At 40.8% G+C, this 25,954-nt stretch overlaps 1 protein-coding gene across 1 annotated transcript in view; it reads left to right on the top strand.

The window, feature by feature from the left end:
* LOC126039429 (vesicle-associated membrane protein 2-like) overlaps positions 1–25,433 on the top strand; it is a 46,629-nt gene extending 21,196 nt beyond the window's left edge. The window contains exons 2-5 of the mRNA XM_049802556.1: positions 15,854–15,968; positions 20,988–21,146; positions 23,080–23,131; positions 25,321–25,433. Coding sequence (XP_049658513.1) covers positions 15,854–15,968; positions 20,988–21,146; positions 23,080–23,131; positions 25,321–25,337 — 343 coding nt within the window. The 3' untranslated portion in view covers positions 25,338–25,433. The remainder of the gene's footprint in view (positions 1–15,853; positions 15,969–20,987; positions 21,147–23,079; positions 23,132–25,320) is intronic.
* The last annotated feature ends 521 nt before the right edge of the window (positions 25,434–25,954 follow it).

The following is a 25,954-nucleotide window of genomic DNA, read 5'->3' as shown; positions in this document are numbered from 1 at the left end:
CTGACGGTTCCAACTTGGTTTCTGTAGGGGCTATTTCACATCTCCCTGGGGCCTATGTTGATGTCTTTGGTCCCAGTGTCTCATCTGTGATCTCCTAATAATATCCCTTTCTTCAGATGTGAAGAGTATTCTTAAGATAGCCTGAATTTCATCCCAGGTGTAAACACTAGGGTCTAAAAATTGATTTAGTCTTTCAGAGACCCTTAGAGGGTCCTCAAGTAAACTTCTCATTTCCTTCTTAAATTCTCGGACGCCCCCAGAATTTATGGGTACCGATACAAATCCTACTCCACCTTGATTTCCCCCCATGGCAACTTCTCTTAGGGGCAATAAATGTGTCATTTTTTTGGTCTTTCCGAGTCCTATTTTGATTTTTCATCCCCTCTGTTTTTACCGGGCAGAAGGGGTTGGGTGTGTGGGTAATTGTGGATATATTCGGGGTGGGGATGGAGAGGGTGATGGATTCGGGGATGGCGGGGGATTCGGAGGCGGGACATACGGGGGTGGGGAGGGTTGGTTAGTTGGGGCCCACTGTTCGCGTGGGGGTCCCTTCATCTTTTCGGTTAAGGCAAAAATATAATTTCTAGCCGAGGATATTATCCAGAGGCTGGCATATTCACTTTCTTCTAAACTTAAAAGGTTCTTTTTGGTTCACATATACATTCAGAGCTTGACATATCCAGTCCTCAGAAGACCTGAACACGGGCCAGAGTATATGAGGATTGTTGAGAGGTTTCCCACCCCAAATCTCAATACAATAATTAATAATTTTTTCTTTAGACTTATCTTTTCTCTTTGGTGAACTGTCCCAATATCTTATCATCAGGCCTAAGGGACTATCAGGGGGTATGCCTGGTAACTTATCTTTCTTCCCCATCCCCATGGATCCAGAGGGCTTGCTTTTCCTCTGTCCCGTCTTCCGAGGTGCCCTTATCCACACACACACTCGCTTCCCCTCGGTCGTGACTCGCTCCCTCGTGGGCTACGAGAACTGCACTACTGGAGGGTCCGCACTCGCGTGATCTCAGAGAGACCTCTCACACAGTCGCACCTCGGGATAACCACCCCAACCAAACGGCTCACAACTTATATACTCACCTGCTCCTGGGGTCTTCGCTTGGTCTTCGTGCACAAAATTTAAGGGGTCCTGCAGGTTCTTTTGCTCAGTTATCGTAATTTAAAGGGGTTCGTGGGTCCAGGGTGTGGTGGCAGCACCTTCTCAAGACGGGGCTATCCAGGGATAGGGCGCCTCCCCGCTTGCGAAGGCCCGCACCAAAGAACCTGGATCCGAGTCATGGCACCAAATTTGTTATAGACGCTTGTGACAAATTGGAGGAGCCAATTTGTAGTGAATAAAAAAGGTCGAATTTATTAGTAAGCGATAAAAGAGCAAAACAGCGCTTGGCGGCCGGGCAGGCAGTGCTTTGCCACAAGCTCGCAACTTTCTGTTATAGTTACATTCCTTTTATACAGTTTATGTACCCCTCCCTTGTCAATCTTCACCTTGTCTTGTTTCTCTCTTTTTTTCCTTTGTTCGTGTAGGTTCATTATTGGGCGGATTCGGTCCATCTTCTCAAGGGGAAGTGTCTTTTTGATGTAGAATGTCTTTTGTTGTGGAGATATGTAGTCGTGGTAGAGTTAATCCCCTTATCTAGTAAATTATAGCTGTTGTCTTTCTCTTCCTTATCTAGTAAGTTATATTTGTTATTTTTCCTCCTGACTTTTACGCAACATTTAAGCAAGCCCTGCTTTTCTTGTTTGGTTTTTTTTTTACACAAAGCATTCGTTTAATCACAATGTGTGTCTTCCCCCTTCCCGATTAGTATGTAAGTAAATTATCATATTGTTGTTTTAACACCGTTAGCGGAATTGATTCTATTCTGCTTTGAACAAGGGCTACAACTTTTATCTAAAATACACGGACCAAAGGTCAAGATTAGCAGTAAGACTTTTAGGGGTAATTGTGGAGAATGTCTCTACCCCTATGTGCGATTTCATGAACAAATTTAACCCGTTCATTACAGGAATCAGGCTTCAAAATCTGTTTTTTCCAATAACATTGTAGTTTATCTTTCTGATAACACTTGTCTCGGTTAACTCATTTAAATATTCACAGACAGCTGGTACTGCAAATTTTAATGTTTATATGAGTATATTATTAGAGTTTTCTAGGAAGTTAGCCAATTCTATTTAAGACTAGGAAACTGAATCAATGCAATTTTAAAGAGAACAGGTAATGAGAGAACTCTGCTTGGATTTGAACAGGTCCCTTCACAGGTTAAAATGTACTTTGCAAAAGATTTCATAGACACTTCATCTAGAGTCAGTGGGATTTCCACCAAACTTAGCAAGGAAAGTGACTTATGTTAATTTCCTGTACTGAATTGCTCTGTAGATGTTCAGCCACTCTAGGACTTCATGGATAAAATAAAGAGCTTGCTGTTAAGTTTTTAATGCAGGCGCCAAGGTTCTTCATGTTCACAGCTCACAACTCTTTTTGTCCCTCAGCTGATTAATGATTGAATTGGACCTCTGCTACAGATAGGGCTCTGGCCAGCCCTCAATTAGAGGCCCTAAGACTAAGTATTGCAAAGCATACTTGCAAGGATTAATGGCTCTGTCTGGTGCCCTAGGAGTGTTGCTTGAGTTAAAAGTGCTAAATGAACCATCAAAATGTCTGATACAAATATCGTTGGGGGAAAAAACAGACAAGGCTGAGGCAGACAAACCTGTTTCAAATCTGAAGTATAAGTCAGTGCTGCCTGGAGATAAGGGAATGGTCAAGATGAACTCCTGAGGCCTTTTCCAGATAAATTTTCTATTTTCCATTATTCTGTTAGGGGAGGGGAAAAAAAAAAAAAAAAAAAAAAAAAAGGTAAAACCTCAGTCAAAAGGATGTCTTCTGCCAGAAACACTCCCAGTTATGTCAAAATCTGTTGCTTACATTGGGAACTGAGTGACCTTGCATGGTTATGCCCCACTCCCCTTTTTCTTAGTTCCCCACATTTTTACTATCACTCCAAAGCCTCAAGATTTCATATTGCCATTTAAATTAAATCTAATTTTATTACAGGCTAGTTAACTTTAAGGGAATACCTCATAGGTATGGCATGCTTAATGCCATGTGTCAACTGTGCATCTAACATATAGCAGTCTTCTTTCTAGGCTAACACATCTATCTGAGAATTTTAAGGCATGACTTATAATTGTATCCTTTTGAAGCACTTATTTATTAAGTTTTGCTGCATTCAATGATCGTCTTGGTTATCTGGAAGCACAATGATTCTGGGACTGTGCGTTGTCAGGTCACTAATCTGCATCCTGCACTCAGCCTATCAGCCACATGAGAATGACTCATTCTCTGCAAATCTCCTGTTGCTTAGTAGCTGTTTGTAATGTGAAAGAGAGTTGGGAAGGTAGTGGTGAGGTAAGAGGGAAAGGACAGGGAGGCAGTGTGTGAATGAGGGTATTATTTGACCTTCTAACTGGTGAGGAATTTTTTTGTTTCCTCACAGATACAAGGTGCATAATTTTACATGCTCTGCCCTTCTCTGTTCTCTGCAGTATCTAGGAAACTTAGTCATGCTTGTGGTCCTTTATTGTATGCATTTATTTATTTACCACTGTGGTACCGCTTTCTCTTTTAATAGTATCTCTTTGTTACCCAGGGAACTGGTTACAGCCCAGCACGTTTCTTCCTCTGTTTGGTGCGTCATCATGGTTCCCAATAGTGTTTGAAGAACTGTACATCTGAAACCTGTTGTGTGAGGCCTGCATCACAGCACTGGCACCAGCACGACGACTCAAATGAAAACGTATACAGGAGCCAAAGACGAATTAAAAAAAAAAAAAAAAAAAAAGCTCAATGCATTGACTCTTGCTGTAGGTAGGCTGAATTTGTTGTGGACAGGTGGATTTAATTCCCAATATTTAGTTGGGATAGCTGTAGAAAGTTATTTAGCTTTTTTATGGAAACAAACTGCATGAATAACATTTGTTTCTAAACTAAAGTATGTATCTGTATCCCAATCACAATAGCAGAAGGTAATACTTTGCCCTTCAAGGGATGTAACACAGATGGAAAGACTGAGAGAGCTTGAAGAGTAGCTTTGAGGGCAGGAAATGTTAGCTATGGGAATGCTTCAGTGATCTGACTTTTTCTTTGTTAATATAAACAGGACTTTATGGTTGGTTGTAAACGGATTGCTTTGTCCCAAATGTGATTCTTGCCAGTTTTTAGTTCTTGCTTGAATAACATATGGACAGTTCAAACTTTGATTAAGTCTTTGACTTTTAAAGCATAACAGGTTTAAATCTCAAACATTTCTCCTCAATCCTAATTACTTTTTTGTTTTAAAAAAAGGACATGAGGAACAAGTGATTACTTTTGAAGTATTGTAAAAATAATTAACTTCCAAGTTTCAGATGAATGCTAAGCAAAATACCAATACTCACTCAGCAGACATGGAGGAGAGTGTTTCCATTTATCTAGAGAACCCCAAGGACCACTTATAATGATGCAACTCACAACAGATTTTCAGCAAAGTGTCTAAGCATTTTAACAAATAGCAAAAGGCAGTCTCTTGAGTGTAACGACTAAAAGATAGTACCAAGATAAACAGGTCTTTACTGAATTAGTAGAAGTTTATGGATTTATTTAGGGAAAAAAAAAAAAGCAAAATTGAAGTTCAGTTTCTGGACTGTAGCAATTTGCAAATGTACAGGTGTGCACAACATTGATTTAAATACCTCAACTAAATTAGAAAATCAGGTGCTATATCTCAGCCTCAGCATTGATCCACAGAGTGTGTCTGTAAGCTTCTGAAATCACACTAGGGGTTCTGGAAATGTGATTTAAACATAGGTCTTTGTGTAAAGCAAAGATGGTAATTAAAAAAAAAAAATAATCAGAGTTTTGAGAGAAAGACAGATGGTAAGATAAAGATGGGAGCATAGTCTAAGGGGAAACTACAAGGCTCTCAGTGATCCCATGAGGATGGGAAGTCCAAACAATTTAGGAGAAATCGCTATGATGATATAGATAAATCTTATTTTACATGTTTAAAGTGCTTAAAACATGTTTCAATATGGTTTGTATCATTGTCTGTTAGGCAGTATTTAATGAATTCATATTCATTTGCCAGATGATTTATTTGGCAAAGTAGTCTTAAAGATCTTCCTTAAAAGGTCTTTAAAACTCTGGTTTTGTTGTATTCAAAATGTTCTGGGGTTTTGTTTTTTTTCACTTAATGAGAGTTTGAAATAAGAAGTTTTGTTTTATTGCTTTAGTGTATTTGATTGGTTAAATGGAATCTAGTTTCAGTAATTGATGGATGTTGAAACTGGGGAGAAAATACATTGCATATGAATCATAACACTGTGCGAAGGTGGAGCACCTGTGATAAGGACATGGTCACTTGCAAATGGTAGCTACGTTTCATGGAAGCTTTTCAAGAACTGAACATGACATTTTGTGGGAAATAAGGATGAAAGTTTGGCTTTCTGTACAGATACTTCTGCTATTCCCTCTTAACATTTGCACATACTGTGTGACTGCTGTTTATGTAATGAATAGGTGGGATAAAATGTTCACGGTAGTTCTCTTGGCCAAGTACTTAGAGAAGATTTAAGCTTAATAAGCCTCCTGATAATTAAGCTTTAATATAAGTAAGGATGGTAATTACCCTATAAAGTTCAGTTGTGATGAAACTGCCACTGAATAGACGTACATAGCAAGGCTACAAGAACATTTCACTGCTGTTGGAAATGTGATTTTCTTTCAACTGTTTTGTTGTTGCTGGGGCTTTTTTTCATTAAAAAAAAAAAAAAAGAAAAAAAAAGACATGTTAATAGGTTATTTCCTTCTAAAGTGCAACAGGAATGCTGGGAAGCAATTTAGAGGGAAATGGAAAGCCCCCAAGCCTCCTAGGTTTTAATTTGGGTCTCAAAAGACAGGCACATAAAACGTCCTTGATCCAAAAAATATTACTTAAAAGCAGGGAAAGCATATCAATCTTACCTTTCCTTTGAGAGTCTTTCTTGCGCCTCTGTATCTTACTGAACTTTTAACTGACTGCAACCAGCAACAAATTAACAGCAGTTTTGTCTGCACCAGTACCTGAGTTGGTGAGTAGGGGATGGCTGAGTCAAACTCTGCTCTGATCCTTCCCTCCCACTCCCTGCCCAGCTGCTGCCTGTTTACTCCTTTGGGTGTAGCCCATTGTACTGGAAGCCTACACAGAAAGTTAGAAATAGTGGATGCTCTTACTCCTCTGCATGAGAAACATAGGTGAAGTCTATCCATAACGTACCACGTTAGCATGAACTTCAAGTACATCGGCTCCTGTTCAGAAATAGGAGTTGGGACTTTGCTTAAAGCTGACCATTTCCAGTAAACTGTGTCCTTAGTGATTGCTCTGGAGGTTGAAAGTAGAGATTTGTGAATCTGGAATATCTGGCAGACCAGGATGTTTAACATCATTGGCTTGTTCAGCTGTACTCTGACTTAAGAGTCCTGAATTTTTGAAACATTTCTCTAGCAACATATTTGGTATTTATATCTTTCCCCTATAGTTTCCAAGACAGATTGTGTTTCTTCTTTTTCTTCCAATGTGGAGAGGAAAATGACAGCAATGATACTGACTGCATTTTCAGAGTATTTATTGCTTTATTCTTGAGTTGTTTCAGACATATCTCACTAAGACACTGAGTGAAGCTTTGTGCTGTTAGGCTTCCTCTCTCCCCCAGCCTGCTATGCTTTGGTGATTTTCTGCTTTAATCCAGTGTTGTTTCAGTTTGCAATCAGTTTTCTCTTTCCCTAATTTCAGATCAGTAACTTAGCACAAGAAAAAAGAAAGGCTTTTTGTTATCGAGGATTTGATTTCTCTGTTGAATCTGTTTTTGTTTGTGGGTTTTTGTTGTTTGTTTCTATGCCCAGTAAAAGCACTCTCCTATTTATAAACTAAAATTCCTTTAATAAAGTTTTCTAGGGAGAAAAGTGCAACTCTTCCTGTGATGATCAGTCTTTGCGTTATTTTTCCAGGTGTGTAAGGTAACTTCAGTGTGCAACACAGAGCTGTAGTAACTGGAGAAAGGCTGCTACCAATGCACCTTGCAAAGTCAAGAGCTCTCAGGGATGGAGTTTAAGACCACATCAACTCAAATGAGCTAGATTAAGATAAAAACATATGGGTCTGATGGAGGATAAGGAGGGTTTTTTTTCAACAAAATTTTAGTCTTTTTCATGATGGTATGTTCATTTACCTACACCTTTCAATCTATTTGAAATTGGCAACCCATGCTGAGTGCTACATTTGATGTATATTCAACTAATTTTAAATGGTAACCATCTTGTGACAAAATCAGATTACAGAACTGATCTTTGTGCCAGTTTTATTGCCCTTAGCCCACATCATAACTCAGACACTCAAGGTTAACAAATTGAGGAAAGTAAAAATAATAATAATAAAAAGCTTGTATTCTTTCAGTTAATGACAAGAAATTACTTCAAGAACCTGAAACCTTCTAATTCTAATTTCTAATAATTGAAATTTTAAGAAGTAATAGAAGGTACAGTCAATACTACCTAGACATAATACTTCCTTTTAAAAATTTCCTTTTAGTGCAATACAGCGTTTTGGTATTTTTTTCTGTGTAGACATTGCACTGAAGATATTTTTTTAATTATTATCTATCATGAATATTTCACATGATGGATTTTCCACATGTTTTTACTAAACTGTAATTTCTATCCAAAAGCAGCCTGATGCAAATTAAGAATTTAAACAAACAAAATTTAGAAAACAATAAATTACATTTCTCTTTTTTCACAATATAATGTTAATGTCAATATAAATATTAAGAGAATGTTTTTTATAATTGCTTATACCTGTATTCGCTTTCATTCTATAATTAAAATAAACCTTATTTAGTATAAAGATTACAGTCAGTTTCAAATCCGCAAATAATGAGAATTAACCCTTTTCTAAGAAAAAAAATCCCAACAATATGGGACTAAAATTGGCTAAAGTCACTGGTCAGTCTGAGGAAATGACCTCAGAAGGAGATTATTTACTTTAGAGTCGTTTAGTTATTTCAGTTCTCTGTATGTAAGTATATAGATTTGCAGTCCTTGTAGCTGTGAAAAAAAGATATGTGATTTGATCAGAGATTACCCAGACGTGTAGCTAGTCTAATGCAGAGGTCTGTTAGGGGCAAAGTCCCCTGCTGATCTGAGCAGGGCAGTGGAGATTCCCTGCTCCAGTGTGCCTTACTGACAGTAGGCGAGCAGAGGTCCCACGTGCAGCAAGGGTGCAGTGGCGCTGCCCCACAAGCTAACCAGCTCCATTGGGTGCTCAGTAATATGGGGCTCATCCTTCTGTCTTGCAGTTATTCCCAGAGAGACCTGATTTGCTGCTTTGCCTCTCCGGGAAGAGATGGGGAACCCTCATCACTGCCACTGCTTTTGGAGAAGCAAGGGCTATGGTGTAAAAATTAAACCTGTATCACAGTGTGTTAGAGCCCAGATTTGGTTAGTCTAGTCTGGGTCAACACAATTCTTAACTGCATTTTAAGTAGCAGACTGAGCTCTTTTAAGTGGATCAGATAGGTTACAGGTTATAATGGTCACTGTCTACTTGGTTGTCTGCTTCATTAGTTCCATACATTTTTGTTAAACCTTGATTTTGTCTAGTTAAATGTGAAAAGAGACTGGTCAACTGACATGACATGGTAGAATTAGTTTGTATGTGCAGGTGCTTTTTTGGAGAGGTGATCACTTAACACTAGCATATGTTAGATGGTTGGCTTCTATAGTGTAGTTCTGAGGTTTTAATTTGTGAACATAAAATGCCCTGAGTCATCTAACCCTTAATCATCCTTTAGGCAAATCCATCGACTACTCTGCAAAGCGTGGTCAGTGATTAACACAACACATGAATCAATATCCCTGTATTGTGTTGACTTTATCTTAAGCTACAGCCTTTGCAAAAGATGACAGCAAGGGGCAAGAAGGATCTAAAAAAATCTTTAGTGTTGATATTTCAAAAAAGGAGTCTTGCCTTGCGTTACTTTTCTGACTAACAGAAACCCCGCCTGAGTCACAGCAACTGGTTGTTGTGAAGACTACAAATTAGAGAAATTATGGAAATAATGCAACTCTTTCTGGCAAATTCTTGTGTTTGTCACAAAAATAATTTGGCTGAACTAATTGGCTTGATTTAGAATTCAGGTGCTTTCGGCCTTGTAAGTAATACTCATTTGGCTTGAATAGAAGATACTGGAGAAGATAAATTAGTCAGTCATTACTAGCATAACAAATGATCATCAAATTAAAGATCATGTCTTAAAGTTCCTCTTTTTCTTCTGTGTGCATATTTAGCACACCAGATGGTCAATGCAGTCATAATAAACTGGTGGGAATATTTAATTAATGTGTTCCCAGGACATTATATGTAGGGTATTATTCTTTGGCTGATGATCAGAGTAAATATTTTGTAATAAGGGAGAGTCCTTGTAGAATATTACTGGTAGTACATGAAAATCACATTTGGGAACAGAAATGTGTTCAAAGCATAACTTCTTCACAAAATTAAGACAACTCAAATGCTAATTCCTTTTATAGGTGTTTGGGTTTTTTCTACCACCAATTCACTATAACTCATTACTACCCAATTATTACAAATAGCATGAGAAATTGTTTTAAAATTGATAGTCATAGAATGGAATGAGTCTAAGTTAAAGTCTGTAGCCATTTAATTGGCAATAGTCACATTTTTACTGAATACTGAAGGGCTCAGATGGAACACTAGAGAGCACAGTTAAGAACAACATCTCTGTTAAAGCAGTGATGGTTCCGTGGTAGTGAAGGAAGCCTGCTTTGCTCTTGTTGGGAGTTAATTCTGCTCCCTCTGTGAAATCTCAGGGGACTGAAAACATCTTTCCATAGTCTGAAAATCCCTCCACCCCCAAGTATGCAAATGTCTACTAGCCCAGCAGTGATACTCCCCTGACAATATCCTAATTATCTTTTCACCCTAACCAGTTTTATAATATCATTACTTTCTTTACTCCCATGGAGCAACTTTTTTTTTTCCCCTCTGAAAGTGATATTAGTAGGATGAAAACAAGGATAAACTTAGCCCATTAAAATAGGCTAGTTAATAACTGGAGAGGGGAAGATCAGCTAGAAATCTGAAATACATACTATTAGTGGGCAACTGAATTGAAAAGAAAATTACCTTACTGCGTGCATTTATCTTGGAACTGGGTAGGTCGTGCTCTCTAGCCAGGGTTTTCTTTTGAAGAGTCCTCTCACCTTACAGGCAGAGAACATCATTATCTACTTGTAAGAAGGCTGAGAAGCTAATTCTGAAGGACACTTAATTCTACAGGGGCATTAGAAGTAAGTCATCTTTTCTCTGAACCTCTCTTGACAGAATTAGTATGTGGTTTTGAAAGAGTAACAGGACCTGCCATTTGACACTATCCCATTTCACTATGGGAAAAGCAAAAATTTGGATAGGAGGTGTTAGGGTGAATAGTTAATGTCTCTTGATTTCTAGACACACACATCTATATATTCCCAAACAGAAACATAGTTGTCCACACAGAGCTGTGTTAGGCCTGTACTATTGTTAAGTTTGTACAGTTAAGCACACAAATCTGGAAGGCTCAGAACTTTAAGGAGTTTAGATATCCAAGGTACCAATTTCTTTGAGAGGTGGCATGTAAATAGGTTAGCACTGAATTTTAGTCTGTCCTCTTTGGTTAGACTGGATTTTGTTAGGACTGTGTCAAACTGCATGTAGCCAAACTGATTGTTCACAAAGCTTTTGTGCCAGTGACCTACTGCAGAAATAAAATCCTATGTAGTAGAATCCAATTAACAGAAAACTGGGAACTAGCAAATCCCTCTAGAAAGCAGAAGACTTGTATTATCAGTAAACGACCCCTTTGCAAATTAGCAGTGGAAAAACTGTTTTAGCTATTACTGCGTAGAAATAAACAAAGCAAGTTCAAAACTAACAGCAAACCCCAAGTGCTATAGAGCTCCTTTATTTCCTTAGAGATCATCCCTGCCTCAAAGCTTTCAGATGCATCTAAATTCACAGATGAACACTCTCAGCACCAGGGACAATGTGAGAGTGGTTTGTTTCTACAGTTACTGTTAAGTCCAGGATCTTCACTGACATCCATAGCCAATAAAATAGTGTATGAATTTGCATTTGTAGCTAATTTTAATAATTGTTTTAGAGTTAAATCTCAAGAGTACAGAGATATGGAAGTGTTCTGATTTATTTTACAATTAAATAAAGGGGAGTTTTGTGTTTTGTTCTGTCTTTTTTTAAATGCCTTTGGAACCACAGACTGTCAAACCCCACTTAAGCAGTGAAGCCCAAATGGGTAGATGCCTTTTGAAGGAGTCCAAATGGAAGAACAGTGCCTTAAATATACCTAAGTTTGGTTACAACAGTAAATATTTACTATATAAATATGGTATCTGGACAGTAAAAATATAAAGAGGAAGAGAGGCAGTGCAATTTAATGTTTTATTTGAACAACAGGGAAAGGGTTTGAGGGAAGAGGACACTGGGATTCATAGAAAATTGCCTCCTTCATTTCACTTTTTATAGGGATCATTAGTCAAATCTGCTGCATTGATGCACTTTCACTGCCCCCTCTCCTGAGCTTTGCCAGCTGATACCAGCTAAAGCTGTCTGATGTAATTCACACTTTCCTCGTGCTGTAACCTTTAACTGTGTGCTTCTCACTATTTAAGTCTGAAGGGTAGAAAATAACTCCTGCTATTAGAAATGGGTTGTGAGCTTTCATTTGGAGGCAGTAGCTGAAGAAGAGGGGAGCAGAAGGATGGCACGGAAGAGGCCTGTGCTGCTTTGCCACAGGCTTTCTGTGCTATTGAGCAAGTCACTTAATCTCCCTGTACCTGTTTCCCAGCCATACGCAGGGATAATAGCTTTTCCTTAGCTTATTGCAGTGTTGTTAGGATAAAGACTTTGAAGGTATTGGGTCCTATAGCTGGAGGCTTTAAAAAGCACTTTGGATGGTTAAAACAAGTTGCTGAAAGCAGCTATTGAGGTCCTAATGTAAATTGTAACAAAGTCACAGTGGTGGCCTGGCATCCTCCTGGTATTCGCATTGTGCATCTCCCTTCCCTAACCTGACTAACACAAAGAAATTTCTCCTACATAGCTCACACATGTGAACAAAAATGGAAGTATGTGTCAGGCAGCTTCCCAAAATGTTAGGTACACAGTCATCATTAATGTTCTTTCATGTGCTGAAATGGAAAACAGTAACGCTGGATATCTCCAATACTCTCTTAAGAGTTGCAGCTCCCTTTAACCATTAGAGCTGAGTAGTAAATTGCTTCCAAAATACTGAGGTGAGATGAGAAATCTCTCAGTCATGATTTTGACCTACCAGTTTCAGGCCCAGCAAGTAACCAGAAGAACTGAGGCTGCCTGAATCAGCTGAGCATTTTACTAAATCACTGGGAGAGTCCCCAAATGTTTCTTCCTAGGTGGCTGCATACATACACAGATCCAGCACCTGCTTTCAATCAGTCAGATTGTTCATGTGCTAACTGAGGCAAAATCTGGCATGGTGGGGAGGGAGGATGAAACTACTGTTATATAAAGAATGACCAAGGTGCCAAGGGTCTAAGCATGTGATACAGTTGTCCTGAGGTAAGTGTATTTGTCACTCTCCCAGAATGTACCCCAGTGCTCTGCAAAGTGGTTGCCATTTAAGAATATTTGCTAGGGATTTATACCTTTTTTTTCCACCAACAATAACAGAGCTTTGTTCCCCCTTCAAAATTAATTTGACCTGTTCTTGGGAGTGAAGATTCTCAGCATCAATGGTAACTTTTTCCTTTTCCTAAAAAAAGAAAATAGTACACAAGTCTAATGGCATGGGGCCCAATGACAGAGCTTTGGTATGGATTTTGCATTCTTTTGTAGCTCCCAAAGATCATGCCAGGCCACGGGAAATTGGACTTTAAGGGTGTGATGCTCCATATATTTCAAAAGAAAGCCTCTCTAACATAGTGCTAATGTTTTGCATAAATTTCTTGGGATAATGCTTCTGAGAAATTATAAGCTGATATGGCACAATACAGAGGCAATAATAGAGTAATTATGTAAATATAGGTTGAACTTTCATTCTAGCATTTTTGCACTAAAATATCCTAGAGAATATTGGTGCTTTCTAGTGGTGTAGGCCTTCAATCCCCTTCTTTACTAGGTTCCAAGACAAACTCTTAATGGATGCCTTGTGGGACTGGAGCCACATTAGCTTGCAGAGGTACTGCCTTCTGCTGCTGCCTGGCCAGGATGCTTTCTACAGAGCTCAGACATTGGTAGGGCTGAGCCAGGAGTATGGAGACACCTCTGTCCTGGTCTGAACTACCTTGGGAGGCCAGGAGGAGGAGAGGTGATGCAGGTATCTTTGTGCTTGTTTTGTCTATTTTGGATATTACATGCTGCCTAATGACAAGAGAGGGCTCATGCCTTGTTGACCTGCAAGAGCTGCTGGTGGCACTAAAGCCCTGTGCTTAAGGACTTACTTCCTAGAGCCTGTCAGGGCACCTGTGCTGTGCCTTCTGTAGCAGGGGCTGCACCTCTTCTGGTGAGCACTCTGCTGCTTCTGGCAGCTCATGGCTCTGACCCCTGAGACCGTGAGTGAGGCAGCTGCTGTTCCTGTATAAGGAGAGCACAACTCCAGAGACAAAAGGGTTGGAAACAGTAGCTCTGCGCTGCAGGCAGCACCCAGCTCTCATTGCTCTTGTATTAGATTTTATGTAATTAATGAAGATAGGTATGTATACAAGCTTGCTGTACCTTAGCGTAAAGATTACCGTCTCTCTTTGGTAGTTACAGTAACTCCTGCTGGATGGTCAGGGCAGCTGTAAAAAATACCTGTTCTTCCCATCTATTCCTCCCTTACACAGGAAGCAGAGAAGCCCCAGGAAATACAGTTGAAACCAAATCAGACGGCAGCAAGGGTGCTGGAAGAGAACAAATTGGGAAGTGTCTACTTTACGGCAAATCATTTTAAGGACAGCTTGAGACGTGTAAAAAAAAGATGAAAATTACTGGGCAGAAAAGGTATATGGCAGAGCACTGAACTTGTGAATTATCACGTAGCTTTGACCAAGTACACCACTGTACTTATAAGCTATGCTTACTAGCAAAAATACATGGCCACGAAAAACACTTCTTACACACTTTGCTTATGTAGCTCTGGGTTGCTAACAGTACATAGCTCAAGAGGGCAGCTCTGTTAACCTTTCTAGTAGGGATATATATTATAGTCAGATTTTGATCCTTTGTGACAAATGCAGAATAAATCCTGTTGGGATCCTGGCCCATGGCCCTTCAGTGGAGTAATTCCATTGCAGGTGGCCACAGCATCTGGTCTTTTATGTTTTTAGTAGTGGCTGTGAGGTCTTCAAAGGATGACCAATTTGTCTGTGGCTCAAGTTCTTTTCTTTCAGCTAAAGCTTGATAATGACGTTCTCACCCACAGTTAAAAAACAAGAAGTGTAAGACGCAGCAGTGCTGTGGTTCTGCAAACAGCTGCTCCATCACTGGAACTCTGTGAGAGTGAGCGTTATCGGTAGGGATCTCAGCCCACAGGCAATACTGTCAAACTGAATTTTGCAGCTTAAGGTACCTTTGGGGAACTAACTTTAGTGGCCCTAGGCACTTTGACATTGTATTAATGAGGCTTTAATTCCAGCAGCATTAATGAGACCTCAGAATGTAAAAGGGAATGATTCACAGAAAAACACTGTGTTTTCTCATTCTGCCACTGTGGGAAGGCATTGGCAATGCATGAGTGGGATTTGTGGTATTTTTCAGTTCACATGCTTAGGGATTTCCTCTGCAGCTTCAGGAAGGGCTTTATTTCACTGCAGGAAGAAGTGACAGGGGTCCCTTGAAAGGAAAGGTAAGGTTTCACAGGTTCAAGTGTGGGTGTGAAGAATGACTGGCTAAGGTTAAGGGACTTTGTTCAGGCTGGCAGGATGACTTTTCTGCACAAGCTCGTGGACTGAGACAGATGGATCTCATGTTGGATTTTAAGGGACTTTTGTTTTGTCTTACAAACAAACAGCGTTGATGCTTAAGAATAGAGCTGATGCGCAGGAGATCAGGGCTTTGTTCACAGCATTGCTGCAAATATTCATTCAGGGTATGTGGCAGATATTCAAGCCTGGCCAGCTGCTCTGGTGGGACATTTGGTGACCACCGTTGGGGTGGTTAAACATTGCTGAATGGCTGAGATGACTAACCCCATGCTATGTGCAATTCTTACCCCCACTTCCTTCTCCATTTCTTTCCCCTCTCCTTTTGTTTATCTTTACTTGGTTAGCTTCCAGCCAAACACCGAGGAGCAGGGGAGAACATCACTCAGCACACTGAGGACGAAGACAGGGTCGCAGCCCTGGCTCCTATGGCATCAACACAAAATACCCAGAGTGGAGTCTGTTTCCTTAGTGGGACGTAAGCTCTTGCCCTGCTAGTCAGGCCTGTGATCAGTTTGACCATTGGCCTAACTTAGGGTAGATAATCTGAATTGTTTGCTGTTTAAAAAAGACGGAAAGGGAGGGGAAGAGTTTGCTATGGTCCTGTCAAGAAAGAGCATGAAAACTAATTACAGCATGGGAGGGAATGGGACACTAGCGTTGTAATCCAGGAATGGAAAATGTGAGCTGTGAGACAATGGAAAACTTTTAAGAGATACGTACTTTTGACTTGCTCCAGAAAAGGGGTAGTGAACAAGTGAAGATGGTTTCAGTCACTTTTTATGTTCTCTGGTTTTGATCTAGGTCCGCTCCAGCTCCTACCCAAGGTCCCACCAGTGCTGGGGCTGCAGGGCTACCTCCTGGTACCAATGTGTCAAGCAACAAACGGCTGCAGCAGACACAAGCCCGGGTGGATGAGGTAAGTGGCTCCAGGTGATTTGTTGCTGACCACAAGGGTGCTGATGTGGTGGTTGTTTTGTTTTTTTTAAGATAGTTTCCTCCCTAGTGATCCAGCAACTCCTGCTTATCTGAAGACAGTGGACCTAAGTGTCACAGGGGAGAATGAGAGAGAGAAGAGCAGTTCAGATTGCTTAAAAAATCACCTCCAGAACTGCACCACCACATTAGGAAATGAAGTTTATCAAAGGATTGCATTTATGAGGAAGCAGAGAATACAAGAGAGATTCTGAGTATGAATATCTTCGTACCAGTAACACTTCTGCAGAATAAACGTGGGCATTGGTGCCAATTCAGGAATTCATCCCAGTCAGTCAGGTTAGGAGGAAATGTCATAGTGGAACCAGCTCTTTGAATGTGATCCTGCATTCCTAAAGGTTAGATGCTAATCTCATAGGCTTTTTCACAGGGACAGACCATCAGCTTCTCATAGATAGATTCAAGCCATGAGTTTCGTACAGCTCAGGGCTGTGTTCATTAGCCACAGCTCTACTGATTAATCATCACAATTTATCCCCAAAGAAAGGCACACACACATTGTGTTGGTCTTGGGGGACCACATGCCTGTTCCAGCTTGGATCCTTAAATTCATGTAGCATACAGACTATCCCGCCACCTTGGCAGTAATGCCAGTGTCCATGTAACCGGGGTGTTAATGGCAATAAGTGAGTATACCACCACTTATGGGTGTAGGCCCTGAGTATAGCAGCAGTACAGTAGCAGCTGTAGCATCCTTGCACACCTGCTGTGCAGATTTGTGTGCTGTGTACTAAGTATAGAATTTTGCTAAACCCCTACAAAGACTTAAGTAACTAGTTGCCTGCTGCCTATGGGGAAGTGGCCAGGGCTTGTGTGATTCTTTAATGCCAATTCAATAAAATACACGTTAGAAAATAGCTATTTACATGCATAAAGGCCTCTATTTTCAAAAGCTCCAGATATGCTTTAAAAATAGTAGACAAGACCTCACAACATCCAACTCAAATGCATTTCTTAAGATGAGTTAAATACACCTGTCAAATTGAGCTTTGTCTTTTTGAGAACTTTTTCTTTGCTGAAGATCTGAAACAGGGTCTTTCTGGCCTCCCCATTGCTGATACTCAGAGCTGATCACAAGAACATCCTCTGCCTGCAGAAATTTCAAGGCCAGCTTCTCTCATTATCACCAATTTTCACATCATGCTAACTTCATTGACGTTAATGGAGTGTGTCTTGCAGTGGGGAAAGGAATATTACATTTCAGCTTTTGTCTTGGGTCAGAATAATGAAACGAACTTCTTGTCCTGAACATATTACATCATGATGGTGCTGTAATTGTTTATGTGAGCTACAGCAAAAGTAATTGTCCCTAGAACATAAAAACTAATTGCTAGTTATTGTCTAAAATGAGTGATGCAGGTCAGAAACATAGGGGCTCTTCAAGCAGATCAATGGAGATGGCTCCAGTGAGGCTAGCGAACCCCCGCTTTGTGTTTAAGATACTCTGTATTCTGAGACTTTTCACTCAAGCCCATGCAAGTTTGTCGTCCTGTGAAGCATGATGGTGTAATTTTGGCAGGAATTCTTACCTAATATGAGTAGCTCTGGGATTTGAGGATTATGCAGGTGGTAATCGGGATCCAAATTTTTTCGCCTCCCATTTGGGAGGGAGGCTGAGGCTGGTATGGGTTTTGAGTGGATAGGACATGGTCAGCAGATCCTTGTTTAATAGGGAAATCACAGTACGAGAATAGACGAGGGAGGAAAGTGCCACTGGGCTTTCAGTACTCAGTTTCACTCCAGGGTGAAACTGGCTTATAGCACCTAAGGAGCTGAATTGTTAAGCATTGCTTTGACCTTCTTCCCAGATCCTTCCTGGTTGGGTTTTTTTCATGTCTTGTGGGAAAGTAATCTGTAGGTGGCACCAAACACCACAGCACAGCACTACACTCCTCTGGCTCTTCTGCCCCAAGTGCTGTTCTGCACAGCACTTCAGACCCAAACCCGAAACTCAGCAACGAGATCATGACTTTGCTCAAGAGAAAAATTTTGGTCTTAGCAAAATGACTGTCATTTTTAATGCTATATCAATGCTGATATAGTGTTTCAGCTATACGCATGTTGGGTTTCCCCCTCTAATTTCTCTAGGCATCCTTAGAACTTATTTTCCAAGGCCCAGATCTTGATGTTAGTCTAGACAAATGTTTCTTTATTTGACAAAAATGCAGTCTCATCTGGACAAGTGTTCACTGCTGAGAGGGGTTGACCCTGGCTGGATGCCAGGTGCCCACCAAAGCTGTTCTATCACTCCCCCACCCTCAGCTGGACAGGGGAGAGAAAAATATAACAAAAAGCTTGTGGGTCGATATAAGGACAGGAGAGATCATTCACTAATTACCGTCACGGGCAAAACAGACTCAATTTGGGAAAATTAACTCAATTTATTACAAATCAACCAAAGCAAGGTAATGAGAAATAAAACGAAATCTCAGAACACCTTCCCTCCACCCCTCCCTTCTTCCCGGGCACAACTACACTCCCCGATTTCACCACCAAGCCCCCCCAGCGGCACAGGGGGACAGGGATGGGGTTTATGGTCATCACACGTTATTTTCTGCCGCTTTACCTCCTCAGGACGAGGGCTGATCACACTCTTCCCCTGCTCCAGCGTGGGGTCCCACCCACGGGAGACAGTCCTCCACAAACTCCTCCAACGTGGGCCATTCCCACGGGCTGCAGTTCTTCACGAACTGCTCCAGCATGGGTCCATTCCACGGTGTGCAGTCCTTCAGGAGCACACTGCTCCAGCGTGGGTCTCCCATGGGGTCACAAGTCCTGCCAGAAAACCTGCTCCGTGGGCTCCTCTCTCCACAGATCCACAGGTCCTGCCAGGAGCCTGCTCCAGGGCGGGGTTCCCACGGGGTCACAGCCTCCTTCGGGAACCCACCTGCTCCGGCGTGGGGTCCTCCCCGGGCTGCAGGTGGAGATCTGCTCCACCGTGGACCTCCCTGGACTGCAGGGGGACAGCCTGCCTCACCAGGGTCTTCACCACGGGCTGCAGGGGAATCTTCGCTCGGGTGCCTGGAGCACCTCCTCCCCCTCCTTCTTCACTGACCTTGGTGTCTGCAGGCTTGTTTCCCTTACATGTTCTTAATCCTCTCTCGGGCAGCTGTTTCTCACTCTCTCAACTTTTTTTCCTTCTTAAAAATGTTATCACAGAGGCGTTACCGCTATCGCTGATTGGCTCGGCCTTGGCCAGTGGCGGGTCCGTCTTAGAGCCGGCTGGTATGGGCTCGCTCTCTCTTGAACACAGGGGAAGTTCCAGCAGCTTCTTACAGAAGCCACCCCTGTAACACACACCCCACCCCCCCACCCCCCGCTACTAAAACCTTGCCACACAAAACCAATACAACTGCAGTCAGGTTAAATTCAATAAATAGTTCTGGGCAAAAAAAAAAAAGAGAGAATGCGTAGAAAATGTTACAGTATTTTGTTTCAGCTTTTTCTAATAGTTTAAAATTTTCACCATGAAACATTGTATCAAGACAAAATTCAGCTAAATACTAGCTGAGAAATGAAAACAAGATTTTTTTTTTTATTTGATATGAACTTAAAACCTTGGAAGGTTTTGGGTTGAAAAAGCAAGTAAGAAAATTTAGTTTGACCAAAACATTTGATTTTGTTTTAGGTTTGGTAGACAAGTGGAATTAATGTTTCGAGTTTTAGAGCAGCATTTAACCCTATGCCAGTCCTTTCAAAGACTCTATCACTACCAGTTTCATCTCACTGTATTTAAATAATGTATTTTTTTTAATAACTCTGGGTTTTTGCAGGTAATAGTTAAATTATATTAAATACAAACAACATGGCCTTCCTTATTACAGAGTATGAGAAGTAACAGACCAGCAACCACTGCTAGAATAAGTAGACACAACTTTACTGAGATTGGTATACTGTCTAACATTTATATTACTTATGAATTTGTATAGGATTTCTATTTAGAGTTATTGGCTTGCTAGAAGAGGATTTTCATCTAACTCAGTGTATAAAATACATACATGAAAGGGCCTTATCAGCTGTGTACTGGGTGTGCACACTTTTTTCGCTGAGGCTGTGCGAAGAAGTGGCATGAGCTACCTGATATACTTCAGGCTGAATTTTCTCAGGTAAAATTTTCTCCTCCTCCACTTTCAAGGAGGACTTCAAATTATGGCCGGGAAGTCATCTTGTCCGAGAAAGATCTGCAGAATGAGTAAATTTGTTGGTCAGGAAAGGCATACAGTTCCCTTTAGAGTGGCTTTTATCTAGCCAATTTCTCTAGTTCAGGTAAGGAAGTTAAATTAAATGTGTAAGGAAAACAATGGCTTGGTCTTAGCGATGACTGGACAAATGTCAACCAAAATGTAGTATAGAGGTACTGGTCTCCATCAGGTTTTTGTATCTGTAGCAAAGTAGCTAGTTGTAGGCTAAAAGAAATTAAAAGCTTTAATGAAACTACTTATGCTATTTCATAATGTCCCTTTATTTTTTACCTTTAAGGGCATCTGAGCACAGTATAGCTATGTTCATCTGTATTCTCATTGTGTCTGTTTCCATAGGCATGGCTTTTGAGGCACTGTCCAGGTAATTGCCATCACATACCATAATGGTAAATGGCTGGCTCACACTTCTCATTACTTCTCATACTCTGTAATAACGAAGGCCATGTTGTTTGTATTTAATATAATTTAACTATTACCTGCAAAAACCCAGAGTTATTAAAAAAAAAATACATTATTTAAATACAGTGAGATGAAACTGGTAGTGATAGAGTCTTTGAAAGGACTGGCATAGGGTTAAATGCTGTTCTAAAACTCGAAACATTAATTCCACTTGTCTACCAAACCTAAAACAAAATCAAATGTTTTGGTATGTATGGTATGTGATATTCCAGAGTGTGAACATATGGGTGACCTTCAGCTTTACTGTGTGTGGAATCTAATGTGAGGCTGTGCCTTTGCAGGTGGTAGACATCATGAGAATGAATGTGGACAAGGTGCTAGAAAGAGACCAGAAGCTATCAGAGCTTGACAACCGGGCAGATGCATTGCAAGCAGGTGCCTCACAGTTTGAAACCAGTGCAGCCAAACTGAAGAGAAAATACTGGTGGAAAAATTGCAAGGTAAGGAATATAAATTCTTGTTAAGAATCACTTCATAGCAGACATTACTTTCACTTGCATTTAATGGGACTTTGCTTGCAGGATGGCATCTCTAAGTGGTCTCAAGGGGAGAGAGAGATGCCTTGCCCTCTACGTTCAAGGATAATAACTCAGGCAACTTTGATCTTTACCAGAACCTATTCTTTAGATAATTTCTCCAGTATATAAAATGTAGATACAAATTATGATGCTTCAGTCAGTGCCTGCAGATAGGGATGCGAGAGCATTCCATGTTAATTCATGTCAGTTCCCTGTGTGAACCACAAAACCTGAACAGGTGTAGTGAATTCTAGTAGTGGGAGAAAAGAAGTTTTTTCCTTGTAGGAGATCATCAGCCTCTTGATCTTGCTTTAGGATGGTAAACTACCAAAAAGATACTTGGTTCCACAAACCACTATGAGAAGTGAGGAAATGACAGTCTCTTTTAAAGAGTGGCAGATTAAGGTAGAGGAGGACTTTAATCGACCAGCTCTTCCTCTGCTGTTTTCAGAGTCTCATCCTTTCCCATGAGCAGAGGGAACCTCACTCTCCTTTTGCTTTTTCAGATCTCTTCCAGGATTTGTGTTTTCTGGACCCAGAAACTTCAGCTCCTTTTATTCATATAAGACCCCATATCCTTGCTTCTTTCTACTCATGCACCAGCAACATGAACACTATGCCAGAAGTTCAGCTTCATTTCCATTTCTCTTCAGTACCATCTTTGCTGCAGACCATTCATGTCCACCCAAATAAAACCACCTGTTCCCAAAGGAGAATCCCACATGTATCTCTCAACAGTCTGTTGCCTGCTTTTTCTCTTCAGTCCACAGTGCTATGAAATGTAAAGCAAGGCAAAATATTCTGGCAGAACTACATGTAAAACACTCCAGAAATAAGTGGATCTAGGTTAGAAATTGAACTGAGCAGTTCCTCTGGGCCTCTTCTAGCTGTTGCCCTGTTGCTTTGCCTGACAGTGCAGGAAACAGGGCTTTTGGAAGCTCTAGACACAGGTTTTGAGTTAGGTTCACCTGTGCTGACTGCAGTCACCAGAATGACCTACACTACACTAGACCTTCAAACCTACCCTCATTCTCCTTTCCTCCTTGTCGCTTCCTGCTTTACCCTGACAAACAGAATCCCCCTGTCCTTTCTCTGGCTCCCAGACTCTGGAAGGAGGGGGGAAAATAAATAAATCTCCTGCAAACCAATGGCTGGCTCTGTCCTCCAGACATATGTTGGGAGGAATGAAGCCCTTGATTTGACATGTCCGTGCTTGTTGTTTTTCACTCTTTCCATTTTCACTAGGCTACTGATGGGAATTGGACTGCACCATCTCTGGTGACCTCATTAGTATTCAGCAAGTCGCATGTGGGGGCCTCTACCCCACACAGCTCAGTGCTGGTATGGTCTGTGCACAGCTGGCTCTGATGTATCTGTTCCTGTGGGAGCAGACTTCAACTTTGCAATGAGCTATTTCCTAGCTAATACACTGGAAACCCTGCTGGCTAGCATGGTCTACCTCTCTCAACAGCACAAGTACACAAAGCCAGCACAAATAGCTGCTAGGCATTAGGCACCTCCAGCTGACTCTTCCCTGACTATGGGAATGTGATGAAAAGTGATCAAGTTACTCTGGTTAAAGTGGTACATGTCGATGTGTGAATCCAGCCACTTAAATCACCTCTGGAGTTGTTTTACTTCAAAAGAGGCTATGTTTATTGCTAGTGGTCAGCTGTTCCTAATATTGACGCTACATTTGGGGCCTTAACAACTCTGTTGCAGTGAGTCTTTGCACGAATTAAAAGTGCAGGGAATGAGCCTTTAAGTAAAAGCAAAAAACCTGAGGGGTTAATGTCTTTCATGTGAAAACCTGACTTTCTCTTTTTTTTTTTTTCTCATAACTTTCTTTTTATAGATGATGATTATCCTTGGTGTAGTATGCACAGTCATTCTCATTATAATTATAAGTGAGTAATTAATTTTCTCTTTCATTTATGATCTTGATAGCTCTGTGACTTACGAAGTGCTGATATAGTAACAAACAAACAAAAATGGATATAAAATTATTTAAACTGATTAATTTGTGAAATTCCCCTTCTAGTGTCATGCTGTTATAGTGAGAATTACTGCAAACTCTCCGGACACTTATATAGGTAGAATTTGTTGACATTTTAATGTATCTTACATTAGCATGTTGCATAACTTTCCCTAGGATTAAAGATTCTCCCCTTTCATGTTTATAGAATTTTTTGTGCAGTCTCAGATGTCTTCCTTTCATTATAACCAGTGCCACAGTCCTGGTGTTTTCTAGTGAGAACAGTAATGCTTGAATTACCTCAAGCCTGTAAAAAGAGGGTGAAGGTCCACAGGCAAACGGGCATCTGATACATTTTTTAAAAGCATGTAGGTGCCTAGTTCCCACCAAATCAGCTGGAATTTGAGATGTTGGTGCTTCTGAAAATCCCTTTACATCTTGAATACCTGAATATTGTTAAAACATTGCCCAAAGTCTTAATGATTTCTTCTCTTGAAAGGTCATCTCATTCCACACATTTGTTACAGCAGAGATGCTGGTTGGGAGCCAGGGATCTTGTAATGACAGGAACTGAACATTTTATTTATGTAACCCCTGTGTTAGCAACAGCCATTATGTGACATAACTGTAATATGGCATTAACTCCTAAAAGGGAGATTTCTTGAGTTAGACAATCCAGGTAGTAACCCAGAAGAAATTCACCAGGAGGCTAGACTGTGGCTGTGAATTAATTCCTAGCTCTCAAATTACATGCCTTGTATTCTGCATGTTTCCATTTTCCTCTGTTGCTTCTGCAAAGAAGGCTTACAGAATCACCTGTAAACATGACTAAATGGATTGAGATACATGTGGCAGTTTATTAGTCTTATCAATGCTGGCACCAGAGTGACCCAGAATAATTGTAGCGTTTCATAACACTGATACAGCAAGAATGGGAAATGGCTAGATATTAATTAACTATATTAACTGGGTACTCAAGGCAGCTGGCTTCAAGGGAAAGATAGGCCTTTGTTCTGCAGTCCAGTGCAGCAACCTGGGAAGGCGGATGTGCAGCTATTGAAGTGATTGCTGTGTATATATGCATCATTGAGCATTATGTATATCTTAACAAGAAAGTAAAAAACAGACCAGATAGCTCATAATTTCTCCTTAGAAGTTGAGGCTGAAATTATATATAAGTAATAACATATATATATAAAAGTAATAACATTGTTTCCCTCCTGGTTTTAAATGTTGGATGTCTGTCCTGGTAAGTTTAGAAATAGACATAGCAGGTTTGACATGGCTTGGGTTGGGTTTAGGCTATTTAATCACAAACTTGAGTGTCACATCATCAAACCCAGGTTATGGCTTACAATAGTGAGAACTAGTGCAAGTCTAGTGAGATTTAAATGTACTTAAGCTCTGGATCTTAAATTATTTTTTCAGTATATTTGATCCTTCTGTAATAGTGCCTAAATGTTGCAGCTTCAGGAAGGACCCTCTGTATTGAACTCAATGATGTATTTATTTACAGTAGCTCTCAAGTAGATGTTTAAATACTCTTGACATCAAGCATCCAAGTGCTGTCACTGACAAGGCCTGCCTGACTTCTCCAGTCACTGATTTGAATGGGAACAAGATCATACCCTCCATGCAGGGCTGACTATAGATGCAGACAAATTGGGCAGTTCCTCACAGCAGCAAGTTACCATGGGTGGTGAAATGGCCCAAGCCAGGCTCCCTACCATTGCGGTAGTGAGGCCCTGCAAAAGCAGGCTGGATCCCTGCTGAAAGAAGAGTTTTAACATCTGGGACTGCACATGTTGCTGGAGCTGGGGATTGCAGCTAACAGCACCATCAGTCCTTGCCCTTTCTATCTTTCGAGACACAGTCTCCCCTGCTTTCCACTCCAGTTCCTCCTCCAAACTCCTTTTGACACAGGAGGAGCATCCCCATTCCAGCTAGGAAGGCATACTGTGTTCAAGACACATCATGCTCTTTCAGCAAAAATGTGTTAAAGGTGTTTGCCATTCTCCTAGAGCACATGCTTCTGTGAGATAAAGCTTAACAGTAACTATAATAACTGTTGGTTTATGTCCTTCCCCCCCCCCCCCCCCCCACTTCTGCTTCCTTTCCCAGTTTATTTCTCCACTTGAAAAAGCAAAGAAGGAAGACTTGGCACAACTTTGTTCATATCAACCAACGGTATCAGTGTTCCTTTGTTGAACTCTGCTTTTTAATTCCCGGTGTCTCGGGATTTTTGCTTGTAATAACCCATAAGCATTCGGTGTGGTGTGTTTTGGAATTCTGTTGTTTCCACAAGAAACTGTACCAGCTAAATACTGCCAAGTAGTTCCATACACTGTCTTATCACTGTGTATTAAAATGTGTATGCATTGACCTTCAGAAACTGTAGCGTATGAAAAGCATCCTAAGCGTCTCGGGATAAGAGAATGCAGCTATGGGGAAGCTCCTGCTTAAAGGGACACTGTCAGGTGGATTGGTGGCAAACCTAAGGTTGCAGCAAACATTAGAGCCAAAATTCTCAATCTGAGCACCTAAAGTTGGATGGCAAAATCCACTATCAGATGTAACTTTTTGAGGTACTACCTGCTACTCCCATTGAAAAGAGTGGCACCTACAAGTATTCATGTAAGACATCTTATTTTCAACCTGGCCAACAAAACACAGATTTTTTGAGATTAGTTGTAGTATCCAAATCTAAAAACATTGTCTGCAGGAAATAAATAGGACTGGATTATCATCTTCTATG

This window comes from Accipiter gentilis, chromosome 6 (genome assembly GCF_929443795.1).
Source record: "Accipiter gentilis chromosome 6, bAccGen1.1, whole genome shotgun sequence".
In the NCBI taxonomy this organism is placed as follows: domain Eukaryota; kingdom Metazoa; phylum Chordata; class Aves; order Accipitriformes; family Accipitridae; genus Astur; species Astur gentilis.
Note: the sequence above shows the minus strand (reverse complement) of the source record. Positions and strands in the feature narration are given on the sequence as shown.